Raw genomic sequence first — 27,699 nt, 5'->3', positions numbered from 1 at the left:
ACACGTTCAGATGGGACACTCAGCTAAATGTCACACACAGGAGTCCAGCCCAGGGTTCTGTTACTGCAGACCAGAAGCTTGGCAGGGAAGGGGCTTACAACAGTCCTAGTCTCTACTTAACTGCAAGAGCAGAAGGTGTACAAAAGGCAAGAGCGGTCCGGGAGGTGGCGCAGTGGATAAAGCATTGGACTGACTCTCAAGCATGAGGTCAAAAGTTCAATCCCCGGCAGCACATGTACCACAAGGAAAGAAAGACAGCAGCTGGTCCTCAGATTAGCTCCCATAATGCACACTCAGAACTGTCAGTGATTTAGTGGCATCTTTTTCATTCCATGGTTTGGGGCATCTCGTACAACTCTGCGGCTCTTACCTTAATATACTCTACTTTCAAAAGATCTGACCCAGTTTTGTCAGAAGAGCTGATCAAGTGAAGGGGCTTCCTTTTGGATCCTGGATTAAAGAGAGAAGATGAAGAAGGAAAAGGAGTGGGGGGGGGGGTGTATGTCAAGTAAATTGCTCTTTTTAAATTATTTTTTCAAGATTTATTTGAATTACTACACATGAGAACGGGAGACAGAGCACAGAGCCAGAGAGAGACAAAGAGATGCAAACCACAGCACCACTACTGTAAATACGGCCAGTGCTCGACCTCTTTTTTTTTTTTATTATTTTTATTTATTTATTTTTCCCTTGTTTTTCATTGCTGTTGTAGTTATTATTGTTGTTACCGATGTCGTTGTTGGATAGGACAGAGATATGGAGAGAGGAGGGGAAGACAGAGAGGGGGAGAGAAAGGCAGACACCTGCAGACCTGCTTCACCACCTGTGTAGTGACTCCCCTGCAGGTGGGAAGCTGGGGGCTCGAACCGAGATCCTTACGCCTGTCCATGCGCTTTGTGCCACGTGCGTTTAACCCGCTGCGCTACGCCCGACTCCCTGACAGTTAAGATTTTTAAGGAAGGGAAGAAATGGCAATTTTCCCTCATTTTAAGCAGGAGGTCCTATCAGCTACCCTCTCTTATGCAGAGACTGTCTCCAGTGAAAGAAATTATTTATTTACTCACTATTTTATCCATTATTGTTTCACTTGCAGTTATATGATCCCTGCTTCTGAGACACCTCAGAATTGTCCAAGGGCATTATAATCCTTAAAAGAAAGCAACCTCGCAACTATATAGATAAACAGGATGTTCCTTCAATACAATAATTTAAACTCTATCTCAACATAGGGCTCACAGATACTTATTAGTGCATATTATTTCATCTAAGCTGAGGTCTCAGCTTCAATTAAAAAAAAATTCAGTTATCTATAGGGATTAAAACTACCAAAAGTAGTTTTAATCCCTATAGATTCACCCATTCCTTCCTTCCTTCCTAAAGTTTCTAACTGCACAGAAAAAGTGTGCTAAAAATCAAGGCTTCTACAAGGATGGATTCTGTGTCTCACCATTTTTAATATTTCTAATAGCCTGGTGTCACTTCTGTCATATGAACACTACTCAGTAGAGAAGGATGGGGCTTTGATATTATTAAAAGGCCATTCATCAGATTGTAGGTTTACTATTCATTAAATTTTCAGTTAAGTCCCTAAACCTCTCTGTATCTGACCATTCTTTATTACTAAAGTGGGAGAAGCATTCCCTATGTAAAGGAGATCTGAAGGAATTCTGAGGGGCAGCGAAGCACACTAGTTGAGCAAACAGACTTGAGGTTAGAAGGCTGAACTTCGATCAGGGCTCAGTCATCTGACACCAGTGTGACTTTGAGTAAATTTCATGCCAGTTTATGCCAGTTTATACATGGGAGCAGTGCCTACCTCACAGGAGTAGGTGTGTCATTATATATAAGGTACTTAGAACAGTGCTCTTTTTTTTTATAATATCTTTTATATATATTTATTTGTTTTCCCTTTTGTTGCCTTTGTTTTTTATTGTTGTTGTAGTTATTGACAGAGAGAAATGGAGAGATGGGGAAGACAGAGAGGGGGAGGCACCTGCAGACCTGCTTCACCACCTGTGAAGCCACGCCCCTGCAAGTGGGGAGCCAGGGGCTCAAACCCAGAACCTTACACTGGTCCTTGTGCTTCATGCCACATGTGCTTAACCCACTGCACTACCGCCCAACTCCCAGAGCAGTGCTCTTATTCATTATAAATATTATTATATAGAAGGAAGTGTTTCAGATTATCAAAAGTGATACTGTTTCTATTTTTACGGCTATTACCTTGAATTTCATGGTAATCCAAGCTGATTTTCTTTAAGTAAGATACCGCTGTTAAATCAAATGTTCTCATGGTAGCTTCTGTTCCTAACTGAGTAACACTGAACACCAGAATTGTCTCTTCTTCTTTCTGTTGCTTGGTGAATTCTAAAATCACCTAAGAGGTTCAGAACAGTTAATAAATGGTTAACAAGTAGTGTTTAGTGCTATTTAAATTTTTTTAAGTCTTCATACATACCATCATGAGAAAAAGTAGAATTTCCTCTACTATCAACAGAACGGAAATTATACTCTTGACTGTAATCACTGAGAATAAATGGCATCACTGTAAAACTCACAGTAAAATTTAAACCTCTGGACATTATAGTTTTGAGCACAACAGCACACTGGCAGATACCACTTTTATGCTTTTTGTGGGTTTTATTGCCAGAGAAATGCATGCTTGTCCCAAATTTTTAGATGCATAGAAAAGTCAATATGCAGAAATGAAAACCTGTAATTTTACTGAAAAGAGATGAACAGTGTCATTTGTGAAAGGATAAAAAGTGTGTGTGTGTGTGTGTGTGTGTAGGGGGCTGGGCGGTAGTGCACAGGGTTAAGCACACATAGAACAAAGCACAAGGACTGGTACAAGGACCCCAGATCAAGCCCCTGGCTGCCCTCTAGGAGTATGGACCTAGGGACATTATGGGATGCAGAAGGTGGAAGGTCTGGCTTCTGTAATTGCTTCCCTACTGATCAGGGGCATTGGCAAGTCGATCCATAGTCCCAGCCTGTGTGAACATATTTCTATGTCAATGCTTCCTTATACTGAGTGACTCTTATTGCCAACAGAAACATGTTGGGAATTGAGATAATTTACATTTTTCCAAATTATAAACATAGTGGTACCATATTATTTAGTGTAAATTTAAAAAAAAAATTAAACAGGCCACAGCAATTTTCTCTCGGAAAGAAAAATCTAACAGGTGGTTGAAATGTATCACAGGGTGAAGCACAATTCTTTTCTTTTCCTTTTTTTCCTCATTTTCTTTAAATACTTTTATTGGGCGAATTAATGGTCACGGTAAATACAGTTGTTGGTACATGTATAAGATTTCTCAGTTTTCTGCAAAACACTCTCACCCCCAGCCTAGGTCCTCCGCCACCATCACACACCTAAAAAGTGCCCCCCCCCCAAGTCCTTTACTTGGTGAAATACGCCAAACCCAACACAAGTTCTGCTTTGTACTTCCCCTTTCTGTTCTTATTTCTCAACTTCTGTCCCATGAGAGAGATCCTCCCATATTTATCCTTCACTTTCCGGCCGATCTCACTTAACCAACTCTCTCACACAGCTGGTGGGAATGTCAGTTGGTCCAACCTGTGGAGAGCAGACAGGCAAACTGTCTGAAGGTTAGAAGTGGACCTACCCTACTATGACTCTGCAATTCCTCTCTTGGGGACAGACCTTAAGGAATTCAACACACCCATCCAAAAAGATCTGTGTACACCTGTGTTCATAGCAGCACAATTTGTAGTAGCCAAAACCTGGAAACAACCCAGGTGCCCAACAATAGATGAGTGGCTGAGCAAGTTGTGGTCTATACACACAAAGGCATATGTGCTGTTATGTGCATGACCCACATCTGAGTCCTTGTACAACATGGTAGAGTCACACTACCAGGAGAGAGACTGTGGTGTCCCTCTTCTTCCTCCTTTCTGGCAGTCTCTCTGAATGAAAGAGTCGGATAGGTGCAGTGAAATCACACATGCATGAGGCCCCAATTATAAAAAAAAATGTCTTAGATCACAGATCACCCTCAGATTAGCTTTTAGAAGACATTTCATTTCCTTGTAATTGTAAGAGAGATGAGAGGAAGAGAGAAACAGAGAGAATGTTAAGCAACAGAGAAAATGGAACACGATATCTGTACTGAATGCTTGTGTGCAGGGTAAGACAGTTTGCAAGCTGAGTGGTAGGAAGAATAGATTTGTTTGTGGACAAAAGAAATATACACACCTCTTTGATTTCAAACTTTAGCAGGAGGTTAATGAGCTCCTCATTTGGGGGTTCCACAACTTTTTTGAGTTCTGACCCTTTTGAGCTTTTAGGAATCTGTGTTTCTCCATCCTCAGCATCAAAATACTCATCATCAGACTCTAAGGAAGAAAATATTCATTTGACTTTTTTTAATTCTTTTTTAAATTTTTTTTATTATCTTTATTTATTGGATAGAAGCAGCTAGGAATCAAGAGGGAAGAGTGTGACAGAGAGGGAGAGAGAAAGAGAGACACCTGCAGCACTACTTCACCACTCGCAAAGCTTTCCTCCTGCAGGTGGGGGACCTGGGGCTCGAACCTGGGTCCTTGTGCATTGTAATATGTGTTCTCAACCAGGTATGCCACCACCTGGCCCCATTCATTTGATTTTAAAACTGCACCAAGGCCAAGAGATTTCTCACCTGGAAGAGAACACACTTTACCATGCAGAAGGACCTGGGTTTGAGCAGGGTAAGTACTGTCAATCACAGCACTGCTGACATTTAAAGGAACGAGTCTAAGCTATAAAAAAAATTATATATATATATATATATATATATATATATATATATATGATCTAGAGATCACTTAGTCACACACATAGAAACCAATAAATTAATGACATTTTCAAAATTCCTTTTACCTCCTTGAAATTTTTTTCATTGCAAATTCATTAAATGATTTGTTTAATAAAGAACATTTTACTGTCCTTACCTGATTCTTCTATTCCATCCAGTAACAGTGACATACCAAGTAGACAACTGGTCTTATCTGAAATAGCAGGAATTGAGGATACCTAGCAGAGAAAACAATACTTTCTTAGCATGTTGCTTAATCTGGATTAAGCAGATATAAGATTTAAGAAATAAGGGAGAGCTGGTAGAAGGGAGATGAAACACACACACACACATACACACACACACACACACACAACATAAACCTTCCAATAAAGCACATTTTAAAATATTTTACAGTTATGAATTATTAGTTTTTTTAATTTTTTATTATCTTTATTTATTAGATAGAGACAGGCAGAAATAAAGAAGGGAGGGGGTGGTAGGGAGAGAGACAGAGAGACACCTGCAACTCTGCTTCACTACTCATGAAGCTTTCCCCCTGCAGGTGGGGATCGGGGGCTCAAACCCAGGTCCTTGCACATTGCAACCTGTGTGCTCAACCAGGTGCGCCATCCCCCAGCCCCTGAAGCACATTTTGCGATCGACCCACTAGAGAGGTCAGTTGGAGCTAACTCCTGAGGAAGACCAGCATTGACAAGGGTGGAACTCTGTCCTGCAGAAGACAAATCCATTTATCACTCACTGGCTGTCCTCTATTCTGCCTACAACACTGACTGGCCATCTTTATGACAAGTGCCTAGAACGTGGAAGCAGCAATGGTGTAGATGCTCTCAAATCTATTTTCCAAGTGAATGGAGAGCCATCCTTTATTTCACAGTATAAAGATCAATCCCAGTTAGAGTGATCTAGAGGGTGGGAGATGATTCACTTTTTTATTTTTGGTGCCTCCAGGGTTATCACTGGGGCTCGGTGCCTGCGCTTCAAATCCACTGCTTCTGGAGGCCATTTTTCCCATTTTGTTGGATAAGACAGAGAGAAATGGAGAGAGGAGGGGAAGACAGAGAGGGGGAGAGGAAGACAGACACCTGCAGACCTGCTTCACCGCTTGTGAAGTGACTCCCCTGTAGGTGGGGAGCCAGGGGCTTGAACTGGGATCTTTATGCCGGTCCTCGAGCTTCGAGCCATGTGCGCTTAACCCGCTGTGCTACCCCCTGGCCCGGAGATGACTCACTCTTGGAGCAAACACCCTTTATGATTTGAGAGGACAGGGTTCAAGCCCCAGCATCACATGGCAGAGCCTGCACTAGGGGAAGATGGCTTCAAGAGCAGTAGAGTGGTGGTGCTGCATCTCTCTCCCTCTCTAGCTCTAACTGAAAAGGGAAAAAAAGAAGTCTATAGACATGGCCAGCAAGATGGGTGGGAGCCTCATTTCTTATTTGTTTATTTTTTAACATTTTTTATATTTGTTTATTTATTTATTCCCTTTTTGTTGCCCTTGTTTTTTTATTGTTGTAGTTATTATTATTGTTGTTCCTAATGTCATTGTTGTTGGATAGGACAGAGAGAAATGGAGAGAGGAGGGGAAGACAGAGAGGGGGAGAGAAAGACAGACACCTGCAGACCTGCTTCACTACCTGTGAAGTGACTCCCCTGCAGGTGGGGAGCCGGGGGCTCGAACCGGGATCCTTACGCCAGTCCTTGCGCTTTGCGCCACGTGCGCTTAACCCACTGCAACTGCTCAACTCCTGGGAGCTTCATTTTTAACTGAATAAATAATAATGCAACCTAGGTCCTCCAAGTTTCGCATGTGAGAACATTTTTACAGAAATCACTTCTATTTTGCAACATTTTCAAAGATGTGTGTATCTGATTTTATGTAAAATACATTTCACTTCACAAAGATAACCACCAGTTCCATACTCTCTGATTTTATGTAAAATACATTTCACTTCACAAAGATAACCACCAGTTCCATACTCTCAAGCCACTTTAAATCACTGGTAATAAAAATATATTGGGGGCTGGGCAGTAAGCACCTGGTCAAGTGCACATGTGCTAAGACCCAGGTTCAAGCCCGCCCGCTCACCATCTGAAGGGCATCAGTTTGTGAGCTGTGAAACAGGTCTGCAGGTCCTATCTTTCTCTCCCTCCCTCTACCTCCCTTGTCCCTCAATTTCCGTCTAGTCTAAAATGAAAGAAAGGAAAATTCTATTTCAGTGTTGGCAAGAGAACTCACCAGGAGACCATGCCTGTTTTGCCTAGTACGTACGTGCCCCTGGTTCAGGTTTGACTCCCACCTGTCTGCAGGAAGTTTCAATATTATGGTATCTCTCTCTCTCTCTCTCCCTTTCTGTCTCCCTGTCACCTATTTCTTTGAAAAAGTTGACCCAGAACTGAGAAGCTCTGCTCATGACAACAACAACAGTTCATAAACCTAAAAATAATAGCAATAAAAAAATGCCTATCATTTCTGAATTTTTGTTACCTATGAACAGTAATGAAAACAGGTCTTTAATCACTGCCCTTCTGTGCAAATCAAACTTTGAAAAGTGTATCAAGTGAATAACTCTGGCCCTAAAGCAAAGCAAAGCAAAACAAAAACTCAGACGAGCTTCCAAAAAGATGAGGGAGACCTGAGCACGCGGACAAACGCAGATTAGGCAGTTTTTTTGTTCTAAGCAAATATTCTTACCTGTCTCTCTGGAGAGGATTTCTGTGGCCAGGGTATACTGTTAATCAAACCCAGCATGTCTTTCATCTTCTGGTCAGAAATTCTCACGTGCATCAGGGGAAGTCCCCCTGACACCTTAAACCTAAAAAAAATAAAAAATAAAAAAAAATGCAAGACAGCTGTCAGGCCTTACAGTCTAGTCTCTGTGATGGAGAGCGGAAGAGACTGGTGAGGAGACTCACTATGGAATTAAAGTTCCAGTGAAGACAGTTTAACCTGGTTACATGAATCCCTCATTTAGACAGCACTCTGGATGGGGACCCCTATGGAAAGCAGCCTTCCAGGCAATTAAAACGTATCAGCTTTAACAGTCAAAAGCCCTTAAGTGGATCTAGAGGAAACGTTTTCAAAGTAAATTGTATATATATATATATATGGAGAGAGAGAGAGAGAGAAAACCCTATATCCAAACAGGATAACAAAGATTTTTTTTTATTGTAAACATTCAAAAGAACCTTCCCCATCATCCTCTATGAGACCCTCTTGCTTTATTCCTTTATCAGCACCCAACAAGCCTCACACACGATTATTCATATCTGCACTCTGACTGAAGCATAAGTGGGTGAGGCTGCTGTCTCACCGGCTGCCGTCCACACCCATGCTCAGCATCGGCTGGCTTTGTGGCAACAGCTCTTACCTCTCGCTTCTCAGCTCAATGTGACTACCTGTATCTGTCTGTCTGTCTGTCTCCACAGCTTTGGGGCAGGTGTTATTAGGTTTCTTTTTATCTTTGGCTTCCTAGATTGTGAGCAGTTAAGAGAAAAGAGAGGGTTACACCAGGTGCAGAATGTCTGTCTGTCTATGTAGTGCACAAAACCCTGCCGTTCGAAAGAAGGCAGTTAACTGTTCTTACCACAAAAGGCTGAAATTCCTGCAAATGTGCTCCACAGAGAGTCATTAAAAAAATATAGGGACCCGGAGGTGACACACCTGGTTAAGCACACACATTATGGTGTGTAAGGATCCAGGTTCAAGCCTCTACTCCCCAGTGAGGCGGGGCTGCAGGTGTCTCTCTGTCTCTCTCCCTATCTCCTTTGCCCTTCTCAATGTCTCTCTGTCTCTATCCAACAATAAATAAATAAAAATATATTTTTTAAATGAGATAAGTTCTCATAACTTCTAAAAGATAACCTAAAAACTGACAGCATCTTAATTCCAGAGATGGGTTGACCCTCTCACCTGGAAGTAAACTAAAGAAACCTGGACAGGGCTGGGTGGATGGCACACCTGGTTGAGAGCACATGTTGCAATGCTCAAGGACCTGGGTTCAAGCCCCTGGTCCTCACCGGCAGGAGGGGGGGAAGTTTCACAAGTGGTAAAGCGGGTCTACAGATGTCTCTTTGTCTCTCTTCCTCTATCTCCCCTTTCCCTCTCAATTTCTGGCTGTCTCAATCCAATAGATAAGTAAAGACAATTAAAAAAAAAAAAAAAAAGGAAGAGAACTGGATAAAATATACCAGCAAATGGTTTCAACGACAGTGGATATCTGTCAACAAACATCTCCTGAAAGATGGGTAATGAATGAAGAAAGTCTTACAAATGCCTCGGCTTACTAACTGAAGAGCTTCAGGGGGTGTAGGGAAAAGCCGCTTTGCAAGGAAAATACATGGACTCCAGTGCCTCTGCATGTTTCACTGTGCCCTTAGGGACCTAGGAATCAAAAGCCAATGACTCTTACACAAAGTGTTGAAAAACACAAGAGTGGGAATCAAAAAGGCAAGTCAACACAATAGAGAAAACTCTGAAACCAAAATCTGATTCATTCACACAGGATCAACAAAACTGATGATAAGCCTTGAGTCGGGCCGAAAAATTAAAAGCACCAGTTTCAATAAAAGGAGTAACAGCCTCACTACAGATCCTGAAGGTCCTTAGAAAATATGACAGCATTATGAATAGCTTTGTCCCATTAAACTCCACTAAGACAGACAGATTCCTCCCTTGAAGACAGACTACCAAAGATGACTTAAGGGACCAGAGAGCCGCTCACTGGGTAACACGTGTGCCTTGCCACGTGTGTGGTTCAAACCGCATCACCACATGAGAGTGCTACAGCACCAGAGGCAGCTCCAGTGCTGAGTTGTCTCTTCTCTGTCTCTCTGAACAAAAATGTTGGTCCTGAAATATTCTCTCTCTCTCTCCTTGTCAAAGATTACTAAAAAAAAAAATAAAATAAAATAAAATAAAATAGGGAGCCGGGCGGTAGCAAGGTGAGTTAAGCGCTTATGGACAGGCTTAAGGATCCCAGTTTGAGCCCCCGGCTCCCCACCTGCAGGAGAGTCGCTTCACAGGCGATGAAGCAGGTCTGCAGGTGTCTATCTTTCTCTCCCTCTCTCTGTCTTCCCCTCCTCTCTCCATTTCTCTCTGCCCTATCCAACAACAACAACAACTACAACAATAAAAAAGGCAACAAAAAAGGGAAAATAAATTTAAAAAATTATTTTAAAAAAGGCAAAAAAAAAAGTTTTTAAAAAAATAGATAACTGAATAACCTGTTTCTTTTCTCTTCTCTTCTTATAATTGCCACCAGGGTTTTCCCTGGGGCTCGGTGCCACCACTATGAATCCACCACTCCCAGCAATGATGTTTTCCTTTTTTTTTTTTTCTTTCCCTTTCTATTTTCATTTGGATAGGACAGAGCGAAGCCGAGAAGAGAGGAGGCGACAGAGGGAATGACAGAGACACCTCAGACCTACTTCGCCACCCACCCAGTTTCCCCCTGCAACTTAAAGGCAGGGGCTCGAACCCAGGTCCTTTCATATGGCAACAAGTGTGCTCACCTGGTCCCCTAGGCTGTTTCTATTATAGAAATCGAACTGTAAACTATTACTCCCCGCCATGAAAAAAAAATCTTAAAAGTCTATACTGTAAACCACTAGGCCTCAAATAAACAAACAGGAAAAAACGAAGCAGAGCAGAAGAGGTTCTAGCAGTTGAAGATGTTTATCATTACTGAACCTTTCACTTGATGCACTGAGAAGATGGAAGATGAACTGTCACAAAACATCAAGTCTTCCAGGGCTGGGGGAGAAAGCATAATGATTATGCAGAAAGACATTCATGCCTGAGCAACCAAAGGTTCCAGGTTCAATCTCCAGCATCAGCATAAGCCAGAGCTGAGCAGTGCTCTGGTTAAAAAAAAAAAAAAAAAAAAAAAAAAAAGTCTTCCTAAGTAAGAGAGTGATAGATAATTCACACAAATATTTTCTCAGCGCTGTGTTTCTGCTGTAAGATCATCGTGTTTACGTCTGTGAGATATCTAGCTCTTCTTTAAAAATCGGGTTCTTGATAAAGACACACCACACTGGGTGGAATTTATAGTCTGAAGGAACTTCACGTTACCTTGCCATTCTAACGTCTTTTTCCACCATCGCCTTGGCCAGCACAACATGAATATCCATGGGCTGCAGGATATGCATCGTTGACGGGTGCTGAAATCGACATTTTTTCCAGTCTTCCGCTTTAAGAAAATTTATTTGCATTAAATTCTGTGTAGATCATCAGATGTTAAACATACACCGAGACTATCAACTTCTGGCTTATCGTGCAAGTTAAGTACCATATTTTAAACACAGATGGACAAGTGCTCGAGACAAATATAAAAAGATTTCTTTTTTTTCCCTTTTTTATTATTTCCTGGATAAGAGAGAAATTGAGACAGGAGCAGGGAGATAGAGAGGGAGAGAGACAGAGAGAGACACCTGCAGCACTGCTTCACCACTCGTGAAGCTTCTCCCCTGCAGGTGGGGATGAGGGACTTGAACCTGTGTCCTTGAGCACTGTATAAAAAAAAACTTCTAAGTGTCTATTTGGGAGTTTGGGGAAGTAGCTCAGTGGTAGACAACATGCTTTTCAAACCCTGAACACAATGTTTGACAGACTGGTTCTCCAGCCCCCCCCTTCCCTCTTGTCTCTCTCTGTCATAAAGATTAAAAGCATGGGCCAGGTGGTGGCACACCTGGCTGAGCACACATGTTATGATGCACAAGGACCCAGGTCTGAGACCCCAGTCCACCTGCAGGGGGAAAGCTTCCTGAGTGCTGAATTAGTGGTGCAGGTGTCTCTCTATCTCTCAATCACCCCCTTTCCTCTCTGTTTCTGTCTCTATCCAATAAATAAAATCAAAGATAATAACAACAAAAATTTAAAAATAAAGGCAAAGTAAAACTTTTAACAGTCAATTACCTAGGTTAAAAAAATATTCATTTTAAAACAAATATCTACTTGGAACATGATTACATAACTTTTATGTTATGGTAAACAGGAAGAGTCCAGATTTCAAAATTATCATCAAGGATTATGATTATGAAGTTCTTGGGTACAACTGTAGAAGTTTAACGCATAATTCTAAAGCAAAATGAGGGGGGCAGGTGGTGGTGCACCTGGTTAAGCACACACATGACTATACACAAGAAGCCAGGTTCAAGCCCCTGGTCCCCACCTGTAGGGGGAAAGCTTCCCGAGTAGTGAAGCAGGGCTGCAGGTGTCTCTCTGTCTCTTTCCCTCTCTATCTCCCCCTCCCTTCTCAGTTCCTTTATGTCTCTATCTAATAAATAAATAAATGTTAAAACAAAACGAGTTCTGCTATGACAGATCTTAGAACAGAAGACTGTAACTGCTTTTCTTTCACATATAGATATTTATCCCCTTTTGTTGCCCTTGTTGCTTTATCATTGTTGTTGCTTTTGTTGGATAGGACAGAGAGAAATGGAGAGAGGAGGGGAAGACAGAGAGGGGGAGAGAAAGACAGACACCTGCAGACCCGCTTCACCGCCTATGAAGCGACTCCCCTACAGGTGGGGAACCAGGGGCTCGAACAGGGATCCTTACGCCGGTCCTTGTGCTTTGCGTCACCTATGCTTAACTGGCTGAGCTACCATTCAACTCCCGTAATTGCTTTTTTTTTTGCCTCCAGGGTTATTGCTGGGGCTCAATGCCTGCACCATGAATCCACTGCTCCTGGAGGCCACTATTTTATTTTATTTTATTTTATTTTATTTTATCTTATTTTATTTTTCCCCCTTTTGTTGCCCTTGTTGTAGCCTTGTTGTGGTTATTATTGTTATTGTTGATGTCATTTGTTGTGGGAGAGGACAAAGAGAAATGGAGAGAAGAGAGGAAGACAGAGAGGGAGAGAGAAAGAGAGACACCTGCAGACCTGCTTCACCGCCTGTGCAGCGACTTCCCTCAGCCGGGGTCTCGAGCCTGGATCCTTATGCCGGTCCTTGCGCTTCATGCCACGTGCTCTTAGCCAGCTGCGCTACAGCCCGACTCACTAATTGCTTTTCTACACATAATAATTTATAATAACTTAGAATCTGAACAACTGCTCAGTACATACAAAGGAAAAGGACAGATTTCATAGGCTTGGTAATACTTCCCCCTCCAGGAATTAAGACTCTTAATACATGATAATTGAGCAGAGAACAGGTTGTTGTTGTTCACATTTTAATAATTTATTTACACATTAATAAATCTCACTGCTCCTACTAGAGTATATATTTGTCCTCAGCACAGGGCAATGTGATCGACCATAAATATCTAACAAATACTTTGTGCTTCCAGAAACAAAAGAAAGACAGAGAATCTGCAATTTTCACTAACACAGCTGGAAAGACCAGAACTTTGTGGAAATAATCAAACCAATTCTCTTTACAAGTAAGAGACGATCTACACTTTTAAGATAAACTATGAGACTACTGGTTTGTCCAAAACATTGTGGCATGATTTTCTGATTTTTTTTTCCTATGTGAAAACGTGTCATAGTTTTTCTGACAGCCCAGTAAGTAATGCAATAGTGCTAAAATAAAGAGTAGGCCGACTGAGGTAGCAAAATAGTTTAAAAAAAAAAAAAAAAAAAGTAAAGGCACCAAGGGAAGATCACACTGAGACGCCTGAAATTGCATTGGGGGAAAAGAAAAAAAAAATTGAGCCAATCTCTATGTTTTGTCATGTTTCACAGTCGCATTACAAAACAAGCCACAGCTAGACTCAGATGCTGCTAAGTACGTTAAAATGAATGGCCCGGGGAGTCGGGCAGTAGCGCAGCGGGTTAAGCCCAGGTGGCACAAAGCGCAAGGACCAGCTGAAGGATCCCAGTTCGAGCCCTGTTTCCCCACCTGCAGGGGAGTCGCTTCACAGGCGGTAAAGCAGGTCTGCAGGTGTCTGTCTTTCTCTCCCCCTCTCTGTCTTCCCCTCCTCTCTCCATTTCTCTCATTATCCAACAACAATAATAACTACAACAATAAAAAATAAAGCAAGAGCGATTGCACACAGGAACTGCTATTAGATTCCTTTAAAGGACCCATACAGCCTGTGTCCAAAACTGCTGTCATGGTTGAAATATATCGGAATGTACCTGTTAATATTCACCAAAGCTGCTCAAAAGAGTTCCAAAGTCCTAACAACTGAACATCCGTTACCTGCTCTTGCAAAGAGAAGCTGCACATTTTTAATTTCCACATCAAACTTGTCATAAGCCTTATCCATTATTTCGTCGAGAGATGAATTATTAGTCTTCTGTATACCTTGGTCTTTGCTATTAAGCTGAAGAGGGATATGAACAAACAAAAAAGCTTTAATTTCTTATGACTAAAGTACATATGTCAATAATATAATTTAATTGTATATAGCTAAAATATGAACACAGTTCATTGATAAATTCAATAGAATACTACTCAGCAATTAAAAATGGTGACTTCACAGTTTTCAGCCCATCTTAGATGGAGCTTGAAGAAATCATGGTAACTGAAATAAGTCAGAAGCAGAAGGATGAATATGGGATGATCTCACTCTCAGGCAGAAGTTGAAAAACAAGATCAGAAGAGAAAACACAAGTAGAACCTGAACTGGAATTGGTGTACTGCACCAAAGTAAAAGACTCTGGGGTGAGTCGGGGGGGGGGGGGAGGTGGAGAATACAGGTCCAAAAAGGATGACAGAGGACCTCATGGGGGTTGTACTATTATATGGAAAACGGGGAAATGTTATGCATGTACAAAGAATTGTATTTACTGTCGAATGTGAAACAGTACTTCCCCAATAAAGAAATAAAAAATAACAATAAATAAATAAAATTTAAAAAATTCTTTTTGCTTAATTTTTAATATTCTTTGTGAGGGTTTTCCTAGAAATAAAGTATTTCAACATACATTCTTAAGATGTTTGGGTTCCAAGTTATTGTCTGGGGAGATGATGTCATGGCTAGAAAAAGGACCAGAAAGCTGGATCAGGGAAGAGAGTAGCTCCCAAATAAGGGAAAGGGATATAAATATTGTTGACTGTAAACCCCATTAGTTTGATGTGATCTGGGGCCCATATTTAGCTTAGGAGCCTCTGTGACCTCTGCATCCCTGTAGATCTGAGCTCACATTCTGTGGTCATGAGCAGGAATGTTTCCTCCCAATTTCAGGACCCATCTTCCTCAGGTGGAGCACAGAGTATGTTGTCCAGCATCCCTTTGGAGGATGGAACATTCTCTACCATTGTTGATCTACATTAAGAGCAAGGTCCTCCCAATTCTTCATCTTAACTATTCCAGCCTTTAGATTCATGATTAGCCAACAATTTGTTTGGCTTTATATGTTAACTCTTTTTCAGCTACCAGGTTCCAGATGCTACCATGATGCCAACCGACTTCCCTGGGCAGACAACCCCACCAATGTGTCCTGGAGCTCCACTTCTCCGGAGCCCTGCCCCACTAGAGAAAGAGAGAGACAGGCTGGGAGTATGGATCAACCTGTCAACGCCCATGTTCAGCGGGGAAGCAATTACAGAAACCAGACCTTCCACCTTCTTCATCTCATAATGACCTTGGGTCCATACTCCCAGAGGGATAAAGAATAGGAAAGCTATCAAGGGAGGGGATGGGATACGGAGCTCTGGTGGTAGGAACTGTGTGGAGTTGTACCCCTCTTATCCTATGGTCTTATCAGTGTTTCCTTTTTATAAAAAAATTTAAGAAGAAAAAACGTTTGGGTTCGTAGATGCTCAGCAGAATTGCATGGATTAATTAGCATACCAGGTACACAGCTGTCTTCTTCAAACTGTCTAGACAAGCAACACTTTCTGGTATCATGAGTTCTGACCACCTGAGGCTCAGCAACCCTGTTATCTGCCCTGAATTCTCTACCGTCAAATAACAGGGCCTGCTCCTTCTTCTGCCACACCACAGTATCAGGCCTCGGCATTCAGTGTCAGTCTCCACTTCTTTCCTGTCTTCCCAAAGGAAGGCAGCTCAAGGCGGAGTCTAGATTTCAAACTCTTTACTATTTCTCCGACGCTTGGCTTTCGAAGAGCAGCCATGTCCACATCTTATGGGTTCTACTGTTCTCCTTGGCTGCTGACAGTAATTTATCAGACAAGCACCCAGGGCCCGAGAGAGAGTTTACCAGGCTGGGCACATGCCTTGTGGAGCCTGGTGGGGTCCTGGTACCAGAGGAGGGTTCAGTGCTGTGATGTCTCTCTAGGTTGATCTACCTCAATCTCGGTCTCTCTATCTAGCTGCCTCTAACTCTTTAGGCCAGAGCAGTGAACACACACACACACACACACACACATACACACACACGCACACCCCGTGTATATAATTTCCTGTTGTCAAAATGGCTAACAACTAATATTCTATAATTAAATTCTAGAAAGCCAGGAGTATTTGAAAACTAGGAGATTTTCACTCCAGTTGGGAAAAAATAATAGTCCAGCTCTCAGAGTCAAATTATCATGTGCTACAGAGAATCATAGATTCTTAATAGTCAAAATTACACACACACATACACACACACATACACACACACGTATCTTAATGAGCTAGTCTTGGAAAAGCATTAAGAAGAAATAAGTCTTGGTTAAAGCTAATTTAACCCTCTGGAAAAAAAAAAAAAAAAAAAAACAAGTAATTCAATCACTATGCAAACTCAACAGGCAAAGGTTACAGAAAGAAAAGACAGCTAGACCCACCTGAAATGTACCGAAATCCAAGATGAGAAGATCTGACTTTCCATGATGGAAACCTGTCTTTGGAACTATTAGATAAGAAGGTTTGAGGTTTATTCTTAAATCAAGAACTTTCCGAGTTTCAATAATATGTGTAAGTCCTAAAAATAAAAAAATATAAAAAAGAGGAGAGAGAAAAATTAGATGGTCAAGTGAAAATATATAATCAGTTAACAACCACCACAAGCATTTTACTGGAAATGAGCCATAAAGGAGGACCACTACTTGTCGCAAGGTGATAGTGGCAGTTCAGAATTAAGCTGAAGCAACATGTGACCGATGGGACATCGTCATATCCTATAGGACAGTGCATCCTACATGGCTAGCGTTTTCTTCATAGTTGATGAATTCAGTATCTGGGGAGGGATGGACTCTGGAGCACGCACACTACCATGCAAAGGACCCAGGTTCAAAGCCCTTAGACCCCACATGCAGGAAGGAAGCTTTATGATCAGCGGAGCCATGTATCTCCTACATCTTTCTCGCTCTCTGTCTCTCTACCTCTTAACAAGTGGAAGAAGGGGCCAGCTAGGTGGTGGTTGCATGTGGTTTAGTGCACAGGTTACAATGTACAAGGACCCATGTTCAAGCCACCTGTACGGGGAAAGCTTAATAAGTGGTGAAGCAGTGCTGTGGGTATCTCTCTGTCTACCTTCTCCCCCCCATACTCCCCTTCCCTTTCAGTTTCTGTCTCCACTCGAATAAATAAATATCTTTTTTAGGGGTTGGGTGGTGGTGCATCTGGTTAAGCGCACATATTACAATGAGCAAGGTTCTGGGTTCAAATCCCTGGTCCCCACCTGCAGGGGGGAAGCTTCACGAGTGGTGGAGCAGGGCCGTGGTGTCGCTGTCTCTTTTCCTGTCTAGTTCCCACTTCCTCCTCAATATCTGGCTGTCTCTATCAAATAAATAAAAACAGTATTTTAAATAAATAAATTACAATAAAAATCTTTTTCGAGTGGAAAAAAAATAGGGAAAAGAGAATAATGGCTTATTTGTTTTTGTTGTTGTTGTTGTTGTTTAAATTAACCAGCCAGATGAAGCGGTTGGTTGGGGTTTAGAGGCCGTGCTGTACAAAAGCCTGGCCCTTTAGCACTAGATTCACACACAGCATGGTGAACAGCTTAAGGACAGAGATGCAGCCATGTTTTCCATCTCAAGTTTACTCAGAGACAAGACTGGGGGATAACGGCAGGAAGCTAATCTTGGAGCCATGTCACACTCATTTGCACCGCTAGCAGATAATTTTGGACTCCAAGTAAGCTGTGCACGAGCAGTACAACTCCACTACGCTTACAAACCAAACTTAAGACGAACAGAAAAACAAATAGCAATAAGGGGTGAAGCAGGGCTGCAGGCGTCTCTGTGTCTCTCTACCTCTCTACCTCCCCCTACCCTCTCAATTTCTCTCAGTCTCTGTTCTATAAATACAAAATATTTTTTTAAAATAGCAATAAAGGGATCAGGCGGTAGCGCAGCGGGTTAAGTGCACGAGGCACAAAGTGCAAGGACTGGCATAGGGATCCCTATTCGAGCCCCTGGCTTCCCACCTGCAGGAGAGTCGCTTCACGGGCGGTGAAGCAGGTCTGCAGGTGTCTGTCTTTCTCTCCCCCCTCTGTCTTCCCCTCCTCTCTCCATTTCTCTCTGTACTATCCAACAACGACGATGACATCAACAAGAATAACTACAACAACAATAAAACAACAAAGGGCAACAAAAGGGGAAAATAAATAATAATAATAAAATTTTTTTAAGTAAAAAAAGGTAAAATAGCAATAAGGTACCTCTACTTTTGGGTTGTCCTTGAGAGTCATGATGCATTTTTGCATAGAAAAATGAGTCATGACTTTTCCAATAATCCAGTATTTTAAAATGCAACCTTTCCATTGCAATAGCCACATTGTTGAGAAGTGATGTATATGCAAGTCAAGTTCTTTACCTGTAGCTGTTTTCTCTTTGATTTCTTCCAGCTTCATCAGTGTCGCTGATGTTATCTGCTCAAGATCTAATCCCTTATTGGACTTAAAGAACTCAACCACTGCATTGATGGTTTTCTGCAAAATAATTGAAAACAGAAGTAAGCTAGACACACTATAATTCCCACCCTGTAAGATGATAGGTTTGGACAGGTTTTAAACAACGGTGGCTTTGAAACCTTCAAAGATATTCAGCTCTGTGGCATCATCCTCTAGAATAAGAACCTGAAAAGAGGGAAAAAAGGATGAGTCTGAGAAAACAGATTAGAGAGACAACAAATGTATATGTGTCCTGGTTTCTAGGATGACGCTGATGGGTCTAGAAATGTTTCTTTCAGGCTAATCTTCTGGCTGCTCAGAAAGCAGAGGTCAAATTTCTACAGCACAGTTGAATTCCCTTGCACTTTGGAGTTCAGAGCAGAGGAAAGCCGCTTAGTCCTTGCCTACATTCAAAACTTGAGCTTCAAGAATGAAAAAACCCTGGGGGAGGAGGGACGGGCGGTGGTGCACCTGGTTGAGCTCACATATCACAGGGCACAAAGACCCAGGTTCAAGCCCCCAAGCCTCATCTGCAGGGGGAAAGCTTTGCAAGCGGTCAAACAGGCCTGCAGGTGTCTCTCTGTCTCTCTTCTTCTCTTCCCCTTCCTTCTCAAGTTCTGTCTGTCACTGTCAAGTAAATAAATTTTAAAAAGAATTAGAAAATCCTCAAGTTGGAATGAGTTCTGGAGTTTGGGAGTACAACTATGTGAACTCAACGTTGTGTAGAGAACAGTACACTTGGCTGACAATGGCTAAGATGACAAATTATATGCAGTTTATTACAATTTGAATTTTTTTTTCAATCAGAGGCGACAATGTCTTCTGGAATCTTTACATAATAATGTCTCCCACCCACTGCATAAATCCACTTCTAAACTACACAGTAAAAATAATTCAGGGAAATCAACAACAGATTGGGGCCAACCCACGAGGAATGCAATGAGACATGAGCCATGCCTATTCCATCCCACAGTCCTGCTCGAGATGACTTAACAGAACATAAATAAAAAATGGAGCCACAGGTGCAGAACATCAACCAACATATTCAATAGCGCCTAAAGGCTTCTCTCTCTCTCTGAGAGAAATTGGGGTGGGGTGAGAGAGAGAGAAAGACTTACACCTGGGTCCTTGAGCACTGTAACATATGCCCTCTACAAAATGTGCCACAGCCCAGCCCTCTGATGCTTTTTTTCCTCATGCAAACAGCATTTAGAATTATTTTAATTCTTCCCAAAGTCCTTTGAATTTGTACCTAATATTGAGGAAACTGGAAGAAAAAGCAAAAAGGAACTGAAGTAAGAAGAACAAAAAAACAGTGTGTGGGGGTTCGGGCCGTAGCGCAGTGGGTTAAGCGCACGTGGCGTGAAGCGCAAAGGATCCCAGTTCAAGCCCCCGGCTCCCCACCTGCAGGGGAGTCTCTTCATACAGGCAGGCGGTGAAGCAGGTCTGTAGGTGTTTATCTTTCTCTCCCCCTCTGTCTTCCCTTCCTCTCTCCATTTCTCCCTGTCCTATCTCACAAGGATGACATCAATAACAACAATACCAATAACTACAACAACAATAAAAAAAAAAAAGGGGGCAACAAACGGGAAAAGAAAAAAAATCAGTATGTAACTATCTGGTATTGATTAGTAATAAGTATAGCTTTATTTATTGATTTTTTTTTAGCAATATACTAGGCTTTACAAAAAATTAATCTAAGAGGTGGCCAGGAGACAGTCCATGTGTTAGGAGTGCACACTTTACCATGTGTGAAGGCCCTGGTTCGAGCCCCTGGCCATCACAAGAAATTGCCTGCATGAGGGAAGCTTCACCAGAGGTGGAACGGTGCTATGGTCTCTCTGTCGCTCTCTCTGACATGCCTTTCCTTTTCACTTAAGTCTTTTTCCTCTTCTCTCACCCCTTCTCTGTCTCTCAACCTCTATATAGAAGGAGGAAGGAGGGAAAGGGAAGGAGAGAGGGGAGGGGAGGGGAGGGGGGGAGGGGAGGGGAGGAGAGGAGAGGGTCTGCCCAGAACAGTGCAATCATTATGAGATGCCTGGTGCCCCAGCAGTAACCCTGCAGGGAGAAGAAACAATGATAATAAAAAAAAAAACTGGAGATAAAAATAAATTTGCCTTGCAATAGAAAGTGTCTGTAGCATGGGGGGATCAAAGCTGTCTGATATGTGCTGCTTTTAAAACAAGAAAAATGTTAGTGAACACAGCTGCTAACGTGTTAAATATGAGAAAGGACAAGAAAGCCGTGTGTCAGAAGAAGGTGGACTTGTCCAACTCTGGCTTCCTCTTCGCACTTACAGCGTCATAGATGAGCTCCACAGGCTGGGACTGAACTGCCAGAGACTGGTTGGCGGTACTGTTCTCCGGATTGGTTTCAAATTCAATTTCAAGCAAGGATGATGAGCTATCACCAATCGAAGCCACAAGTGATGGCACGATGTTCTGCTGCCTCAGGCCTGTGATGTACCAGTGTTCTAACTTTGCTGCCACCCTATATTCCAGAAAGAAAAACAGATATATCATAAATAAGATCCTCTGTAATATAAGGGGTTAAGACACCAGTGTTCCTTTCCAAAACCCGCTTTGAGTCCATTACTAAAAGCACAAGTCTAAACTCCTTGGTTTGGCATTTAATGCTCAATGCAGTCTGGCTTTGTTTTCACTTGTTTTTAACTACCCTTCATCTGCATGAAAAGCTCACTCAGAAGACTTGATGCTGGATGAAAATAGGCTACGCTTCGGGGCCGGGTGGTGGCGCACCTGGTTGAGCGCCCTTGCCCCTGTTACAATGCTCAAGGACCCGGGTTTAAGCCCCCGGTCCCCACCTGCAGGGGGAAAGCTTTGCAAGTGGTGAAGCAGGGCTGCAGGTGTCCCTTTTTCTCTCTCCCTCCCTATCTCCCCCTTCTCTCTCGATTTCTGGCTGTCTCTATCCAATAAATAAAGACAATAAAAAAATTACTTTAAAAAAAATGGGCTACAGGGGTGGGGGAGACAGCATAATGGTTATGCAAACAGACTCTCATGCCTGAGGCTCCTAAATCCCAGGTTCAATCCCCCGCACCACCATAAACCAGAGCTGAGCAGTGCTCTGGTGTTTCTCTCTGTGTATGCCTCTCTTTGCATCTCTCTCAAAAGTAAAATAAATAAAATTAAAAGAAAAAAAGGGCTACACTTCACTCCTGGAACTCACCTCCCCACTCACCTCCTTCCCCTGCCACCCTGTGCACTCTCTTCCCTCACCGTTGCCCTCCCCCCCAGTCCTAGCCACTCAGCGACTCTAACTACTACTTCTTCATGCCCGAGGGATTCTCTTCCACAGCTGAGCTTGTGTAGTCTTCACTATAAGGCTGTTTTTAATTTCGCAACACCTACTCACCTATGAGTTCTCTAATATTTCACACAGTGCTTACTGAACTTGTTAGTAAATCTGCTCTGAACTCCACCACAAACTTCCTGAGGACAGAATTTCATGTCCTATTTATAGCCTTTAATATGTTGGGACACATTCAGGATATAAATCTTAACAGTCTACCTCAGGTTTGCACAACCCGTGACCTCATTACTCTGCAGGACTAACATCATCTGTGAGTTCTCAAACAGTAACTGGTGTCCAGGGACGCCACAGCACTGGTGTCTGAACACCCAAGCCACAGCTTGGCAGATGTCCTCTCTGAAGGAGGATGTATATGACTGGCTGGTTTTTGCAGCTATGTATCTGCTAAGAACTCATTAAGGATATTCGTTAGGAGAAACACTCAAATATTGTAAGCGTTTTAGAAGAGATTCAATTATCTTGCTCGCTGTGGCTATTTATGACCCTTGTGCAGATGTCCCTGCTCCACTTCATCCCCCTTGTTAATGAAGGGCTAGGCTTTCTGCTGATGGAAGGTGTTTTAGAATTCCTCTGATAAGCTGTGTAACTAACCGATAAAAGGCAGCAGATCCAGTAGTCAGTGCTGCACTACTTTCTATCTTCCCAAAGGATAGAAAGAGAGGCCTGGCTCACCAGGATGCCCAAAGTGCCAGACCTGAGTCTCAGAAGAGCTATTTGTGAAAATGCTATGTGCAGACTATAAAATGAGAAAATGGGAGATCCATAGCCCCATATCTATGAGTGGAACTGTAGCTGGCACAGATTAAGAAGGGGTACTAGGGAGGTTGGGCGGTGGCGCAGCAGGTTAAGCACACGTTGCGCAAAGCACCGAGGACTGGTGGAAGGATCCCGGTTCGAGCCCCTGGCTCCCCACCTGCAGGGGGGTCTCTTAGCAGGCGGTGAAGCAGGTCTGCAGGTGTCTTTTTCTCCGCCTCTCTGTCTGCCCCTCCTCTCTCCATTTCTCTCTGTCCTATCCAACAACGACATCAATAACAACAAAAATAACGATAACTACAACAATAAAAACGAGGGCAACAAAAGGGAGAAAAAAGCTAATTAAAAAAATGGGATACTAGAACAAAAAGGGGGGCCCCTCTTATAGTTCCATAACAAAGCATGATCAAATAAGAATGACAACCTTTTAAAGAATCGTATTAGTGACTTAATATTGACTTACAAAATTTTAAGGTAACAGGGGTATAATTCCACACTGTTCCCACCACCAGAGTCCTGTGTTCCCACTCCTTCCATTGGAAACTCCCAAGATCACAGATATGAGTTGATTATTATTTCTAGAACTACCTACCATATTTATATATATTTACTCTTTTTTTTTTTTTCCTATGGTCCTGCCTTTTCTTCCTTTTTAAGTCACATCTACACCGTTTCCTACTTCTGAATGCCCTTCTCCTTTTTCCTCTTCTCTTTCTGATGGAATTGGGAGTAAAGAGCCCTCTAGCCATCTCCCCTTAACACTTCTCCCCCTTTAGGGGTATGGACCATTATGTGGATCAACAACGGTAGAGAATGTTCCATCTTCTAAAGGGAGGCTGGATAACATACTCTATCTACCACTTGAGGAAGATGGGTCCTGAAATTGGGGCAGCTTGGAATGTTCCTACTCATGACCACAGAATGTGAGTTCAGATCTATGGGGATGCAGAGGTCACATAGGCTCCTAAGCTAAATATGGGCCCCAGATCAAATTGATGGGGTTTACAGTCAACAATACTTATGCACCTTTCCCATATTTGGGAGCTACACTCTTCCCTGACCCAGCTTTCTAGCCCTTTTTCCAGCCATGACATCATCTCCCCAGACTATAACCCGGGTCTACTGGCATATCAGATGTCAGGCTCAGACAAAAATAAAGTCATGGGCCCTTTGGAATATACCTAAAATAGACCTATTTCCAAAAGGGAGACCCCAAATTTTCATCTGCAACATTCCAGCCTTTAGGTTCATGATTAGTCAACAGTTTGTTGACTAATCATGAACTCTTTTTTCAGCCACCAGGTTCCAGATGCTAACATGATGTGAACCAGACTTCCCTGGGCAGACAATCCCACCAATGTGTCCTAGAGCCCTGCCCCACTAGGGAAAGAGAGAGACAGGCTGGGAATATGGATCAACCTGCCAACACCCATGTTCAGCAGAGAAGCAATTACAGAAGCCAGACCTTCCACCTTCTGCATCACATAATGACCCTGGGTCCATACTCCCAGAGGGATAAAGAATAGGGAAGCTATCAAGGGAGGAGATGGGATACAGAGATCTGGTGGTGGGAACTGTGTGGAGTTGTACCCCTCTTATCCTATGGTTTTATCAGCGTTTTATTCTTATAAATAAAAATAAAAGATAATTCTTTAGAATGACTATCTTGATATACAACATGTTTTTTTTAAAAAAAAAAAAAAAAAAAAAGCAAGAAACTTACCTAAGTGATTGTCCTCCTGGTCGCTGAGAAACCTGGGTGCCCAGGCCAATTATCTGAATTTTCAGTATTTCTGGAATATTTTTATTTTCCCTTATTGTGATAGAGGTGCTTACTAACTTTAGTGTCAATATATGGGCAACATACTAAGCAAAAGAAAAAAGAAAGAAAGGAAAATTGTTAAAGATTAAGTAGTTACACTTTCTTTAGTAATTTTTGTTTTAATTACTTGAATTATAAAATTACCTAAAGTAGGTTAAGTCTGGGCACCAATACAATCACTGTGAAAAAAGAACACTCTAAAAGGTAACACTGGACTGTCAACTCAAATAAAATAGTCACACACACACACACACACACACACACACACACACACACACAAAAAAAAATCCAAAATTTATTGCTCCTAGTTTCAGAGGCTATAGAAAATGGCAAAATATTTTTGGAACACAAAGATTCACTTTGGCAGTTATCACAATAACAAAGGGGTTTAGGCCAATCCTCTGGCTCAAAGGCTGAACATGAAGATGAAGAAGAGCGTGTGCTTGACAGCTTGGAAGACATAAAACAAAACTGAGAAAAAGAAAATCTGCCCCGGTGACGGACAGGTTAAAACAAGAGACAGGACCAAGAGCCAATGAAATTATTCTCATCAAACAAAACAGGAAAGGTCACAAGATAGTTTAACACGTTAAAGTACATGCTCATTATCAGCACTACCATAAGTCAGAGCTGAGCAGTTTTCTGGGACATGAAACCTAACATGTTATGGTGCCTATAACAGAACTCACTTTCTAAAGAGGTTATAAAGAGACTGAGAGTGAAGGGACAAAAAGGTATTTCAGTGGGAGGGGAAAAAATCAGAAGTATCTGTAATTATGTCTAAAAATAGAGAAAACCGGGTTGGGGGTAGATAGCATAATGGTTATGCAAACAGACTCTCATGTCTGAGGCTCCATAGTCCCAGGTTCAAACCCCTGCACCAACCATCAACCAGAGTTGAGTAGTGCTCTGGTAAAGATAAATAAAATAAAATAAAATAAAATAAAATAAAATAAAATAAAATAAAATAAAATAAAATAAAACAATCATTGAGCTAGAAGTGATCAAAGAGATTAAAAACGAGAGAGCTCAATCCACCAAGAAGCTAGTATTTGTCAATGTCTATACATATATTCTAATAGCACCTAGGATATAAAGCAAAGAATAACAGAACTACAGGGAGATATAAACTATTTTATAACCGTTACAGTCATAACAAGTAACAGTAATCCAACACTAGCTGGCAAGTTCATCACCCAATACCAACAATACAATACTCAGACACAGAACACACACACAGAAAATCAATCAGGAGACAATGGAATTAAAAACTATAAGCCAAGGAGTCGGGTGGTGGCGCAGTGGGTTAAGCGCATGTGGCGCAAAGCGCAAGGACCGGCATAAAGGTCCCGGTTTGAGCCCCCGGCTCCCCACCTGCAGGAGAGTCGCTTAAAAGGCGGTGAAGCAGGTCTGCAGGTGTCTGTCTTTCTCTCCCCTCTCTGTCTTCCCCCCTCCTCTCTCCATTTCTCTCTGTCCTATCCAACAACAACAGCTATGACTACAACAATAATAAAAACGAGGGCAACAAAAAGGAAATAAATAAATAAATATTTAAAAAAAAAAAAAAAACTATAAGCCAAACGGACCTATGAGCCCTGCACACCCAGCATGGTCAGGATAAACATTCTTCTCAAAACCATTGGAGGACATTTCCTAGGATAGGTCATCTGATAGGCCACTAAAAACTCAGAAAAATTCAAGGCGATACAAACTGTATTCAAGATCTTTTCCAAGCACAATGGTGTGAAAGTATAAAGAGCAACAGGAATGCTTTAAATTTCCCAAATACACAGAAATTCAACAGCCTTCTCATGCAACACCAATAGCACAAAGAGTATATCACAAGGAAATCTGTCAGGTGTTACAAGGTTAACCAAAGTGGTAACATTTGCCAAAACTTAAGAGATACAGGAAAAGTAATTCTAAGAGGTAAGTTTATAGTGTTATGTGGATAATATACATGACAAGAAGACACCAGATAGCGTGATTTTATGCCTCAAGGAACTAGAAAAACAAATTAAACCCAAAGTTTAAAAGCAGCTGAAAGGAAATAGTAGCTACTAGAACAAACAACAGAAAAGACAACCAGGGGGGCGGGTGGTGGTGCAGTGGGTTAAGTGCACATAGTGCAATGTACAAGGATCCCGGTTCGAGCCCGGCTCCACACCTGCGGGGAGGGAGGGTGTCATTCCACAAGCGATGAAATAGGTCTGCAGGTGTTTATCTTTCTTTCCCCCTCTGTCTTCTCCTCCTCTCTCAATTTCTCTCTGTCCTGTCCAATAACAACAACAATAACAACAATGAAAAAAAGAAAGAAAGAAAGAAAGCAAAGACAACAAGACCAAGAGTTGGCTATTTAAACTTACAAACCTTTAGTTAGACTAACTGGGAATAAAGAAGAGAGGAAAGATACAAGTGAAATGATAAAGGAAAACAGAGACACTGCGACTGATACCACAGAGCTAGGAAGGGACATGAGATTAAATCTAAAGCTGGAGAATTTTAACTGGTTACGGTCTGGGTGAAACAGTCAGCCAATAGTAAAGAAGCACCCAGGAGTAGTATGGTGTCTGTATTAGTTATTTTGAGGACTCAACAGTTTGTTCAACCCAACTCAGGATGTGACAGGAAGATGAAACGAAAACCCTCTTTAGTCCCCTAACTTATTACCTGCTTGGGTAAAGTGAGGTTGTGGGTACTCTCACTATAACCGATCGCAGTGAAGAGCTTATCTTTTTCCTCTGATGTCATCAGGTCATCAATAGCTACAAAGAAAAGACAGAATCTTGAGAAGACAGCTGTGTCAAACTTACAGGCCACCAAGGTCAGTAGGGACAAATATTAAAGCAAAAGCAGGCAGGTAATTTCCCTTGATGAACTACTTTGAGGAGGGCAAGCAAACACCATCCACCTGCCTGCTTCAGTTTTAAAAAAACATAAAGATGAAGAAATCTCAATAAGAGAATCCAGGTCTCGTAGGAGGATTCTGGAATTCTCTTAAGTATCATGGAATTAAAGTGAAATTAAATTAAATATCCATATAAGACATAATAGGGAAGGCTAACAATAAAGGTGTGTATATTTAAATTCAAATTTTCATACAAATAGTTGTTTTTTTTTTTTTTTCAAAAAAAAGAAACAAAACTTTTACTTAGTTACGTAAACAAAGAAATGTCCCACTCGGACGCATTTGTTCCCATGTTTAGTACACTGAATTACTTTTATTTTCAAA

The 27,699-nt window shown here is 41.9% G+C and overlaps 1 protein-coding gene across 1 annotated transcript in view; it reads right to left on the bottom strand.

Annotated features, from left to right (window-relative positions):
- VPS13C (vacuolar protein sorting 13 homolog C) overlaps window positions 1-27,699 on the bottom strand; it is a 222,088-nt gene that overhangs the window by 137,005 nt on the left and 57,384 nt on the right. The window contains exons 18-29 of the mRNA XM_060174401.1: window positions 27,138-27,232; window positions 24,369-24,511; window positions 20,857-21,049; window positions 18,484-18,598; window positions 16,509-16,645; window positions 13,974-14,097; window positions 10,894-11,011; window positions 7,513-7,633; window positions 4,957-5,038; window positions 4,223-4,362; window positions 2,224-2,377; window positions 371-450 (exon numbers count right to left, since the gene is read on the bottom strand). Coding sequence (XP_060030384.1) covers window positions 371-450; window positions 2,224-2,377; window positions 4,223-4,362; window positions 4,957-5,038; window positions 7,513-7,633; window positions 10,894-11,011; window positions 13,974-14,097; window positions 16,509-16,645; window positions 18,484-18,598; window positions 20,857-21,049; window positions 24,369-24,511; window positions 27,138-27,232 — 1,502 coding nt within the window. The remainder of the gene's footprint in view (window positions 1-370; window positions 451-2,223; window positions 2,378-4,222; window positions 4,363-4,956; window positions 5,039-7,512; window positions 7,634-10,893; window positions 11,012-13,973; window positions 14,098-16,508; window positions 16,646-18,483; window positions 18,599-20,856; window positions 21,050-24,368; window positions 24,512-27,137; window positions 27,233-27,699) is intronic.

This window comes from Erinaceus europaeus, chromosome 16 (genome assembly GCF_950295315.1).
Source record: "Erinaceus europaeus chromosome 16, mEriEur2.1, whole genome shotgun sequence".
Lineage (NCBI taxonomy): Eukaryota > Metazoa > Chordata > Mammalia > Eulipotyphla > Erinaceidae > Erinaceus > Erinaceus europaeus.
The sequence above is the reverse complement of the archived record's forward strand: the minus strand, read 5'-3'. Positions and strand labels throughout refer to the sequence as shown.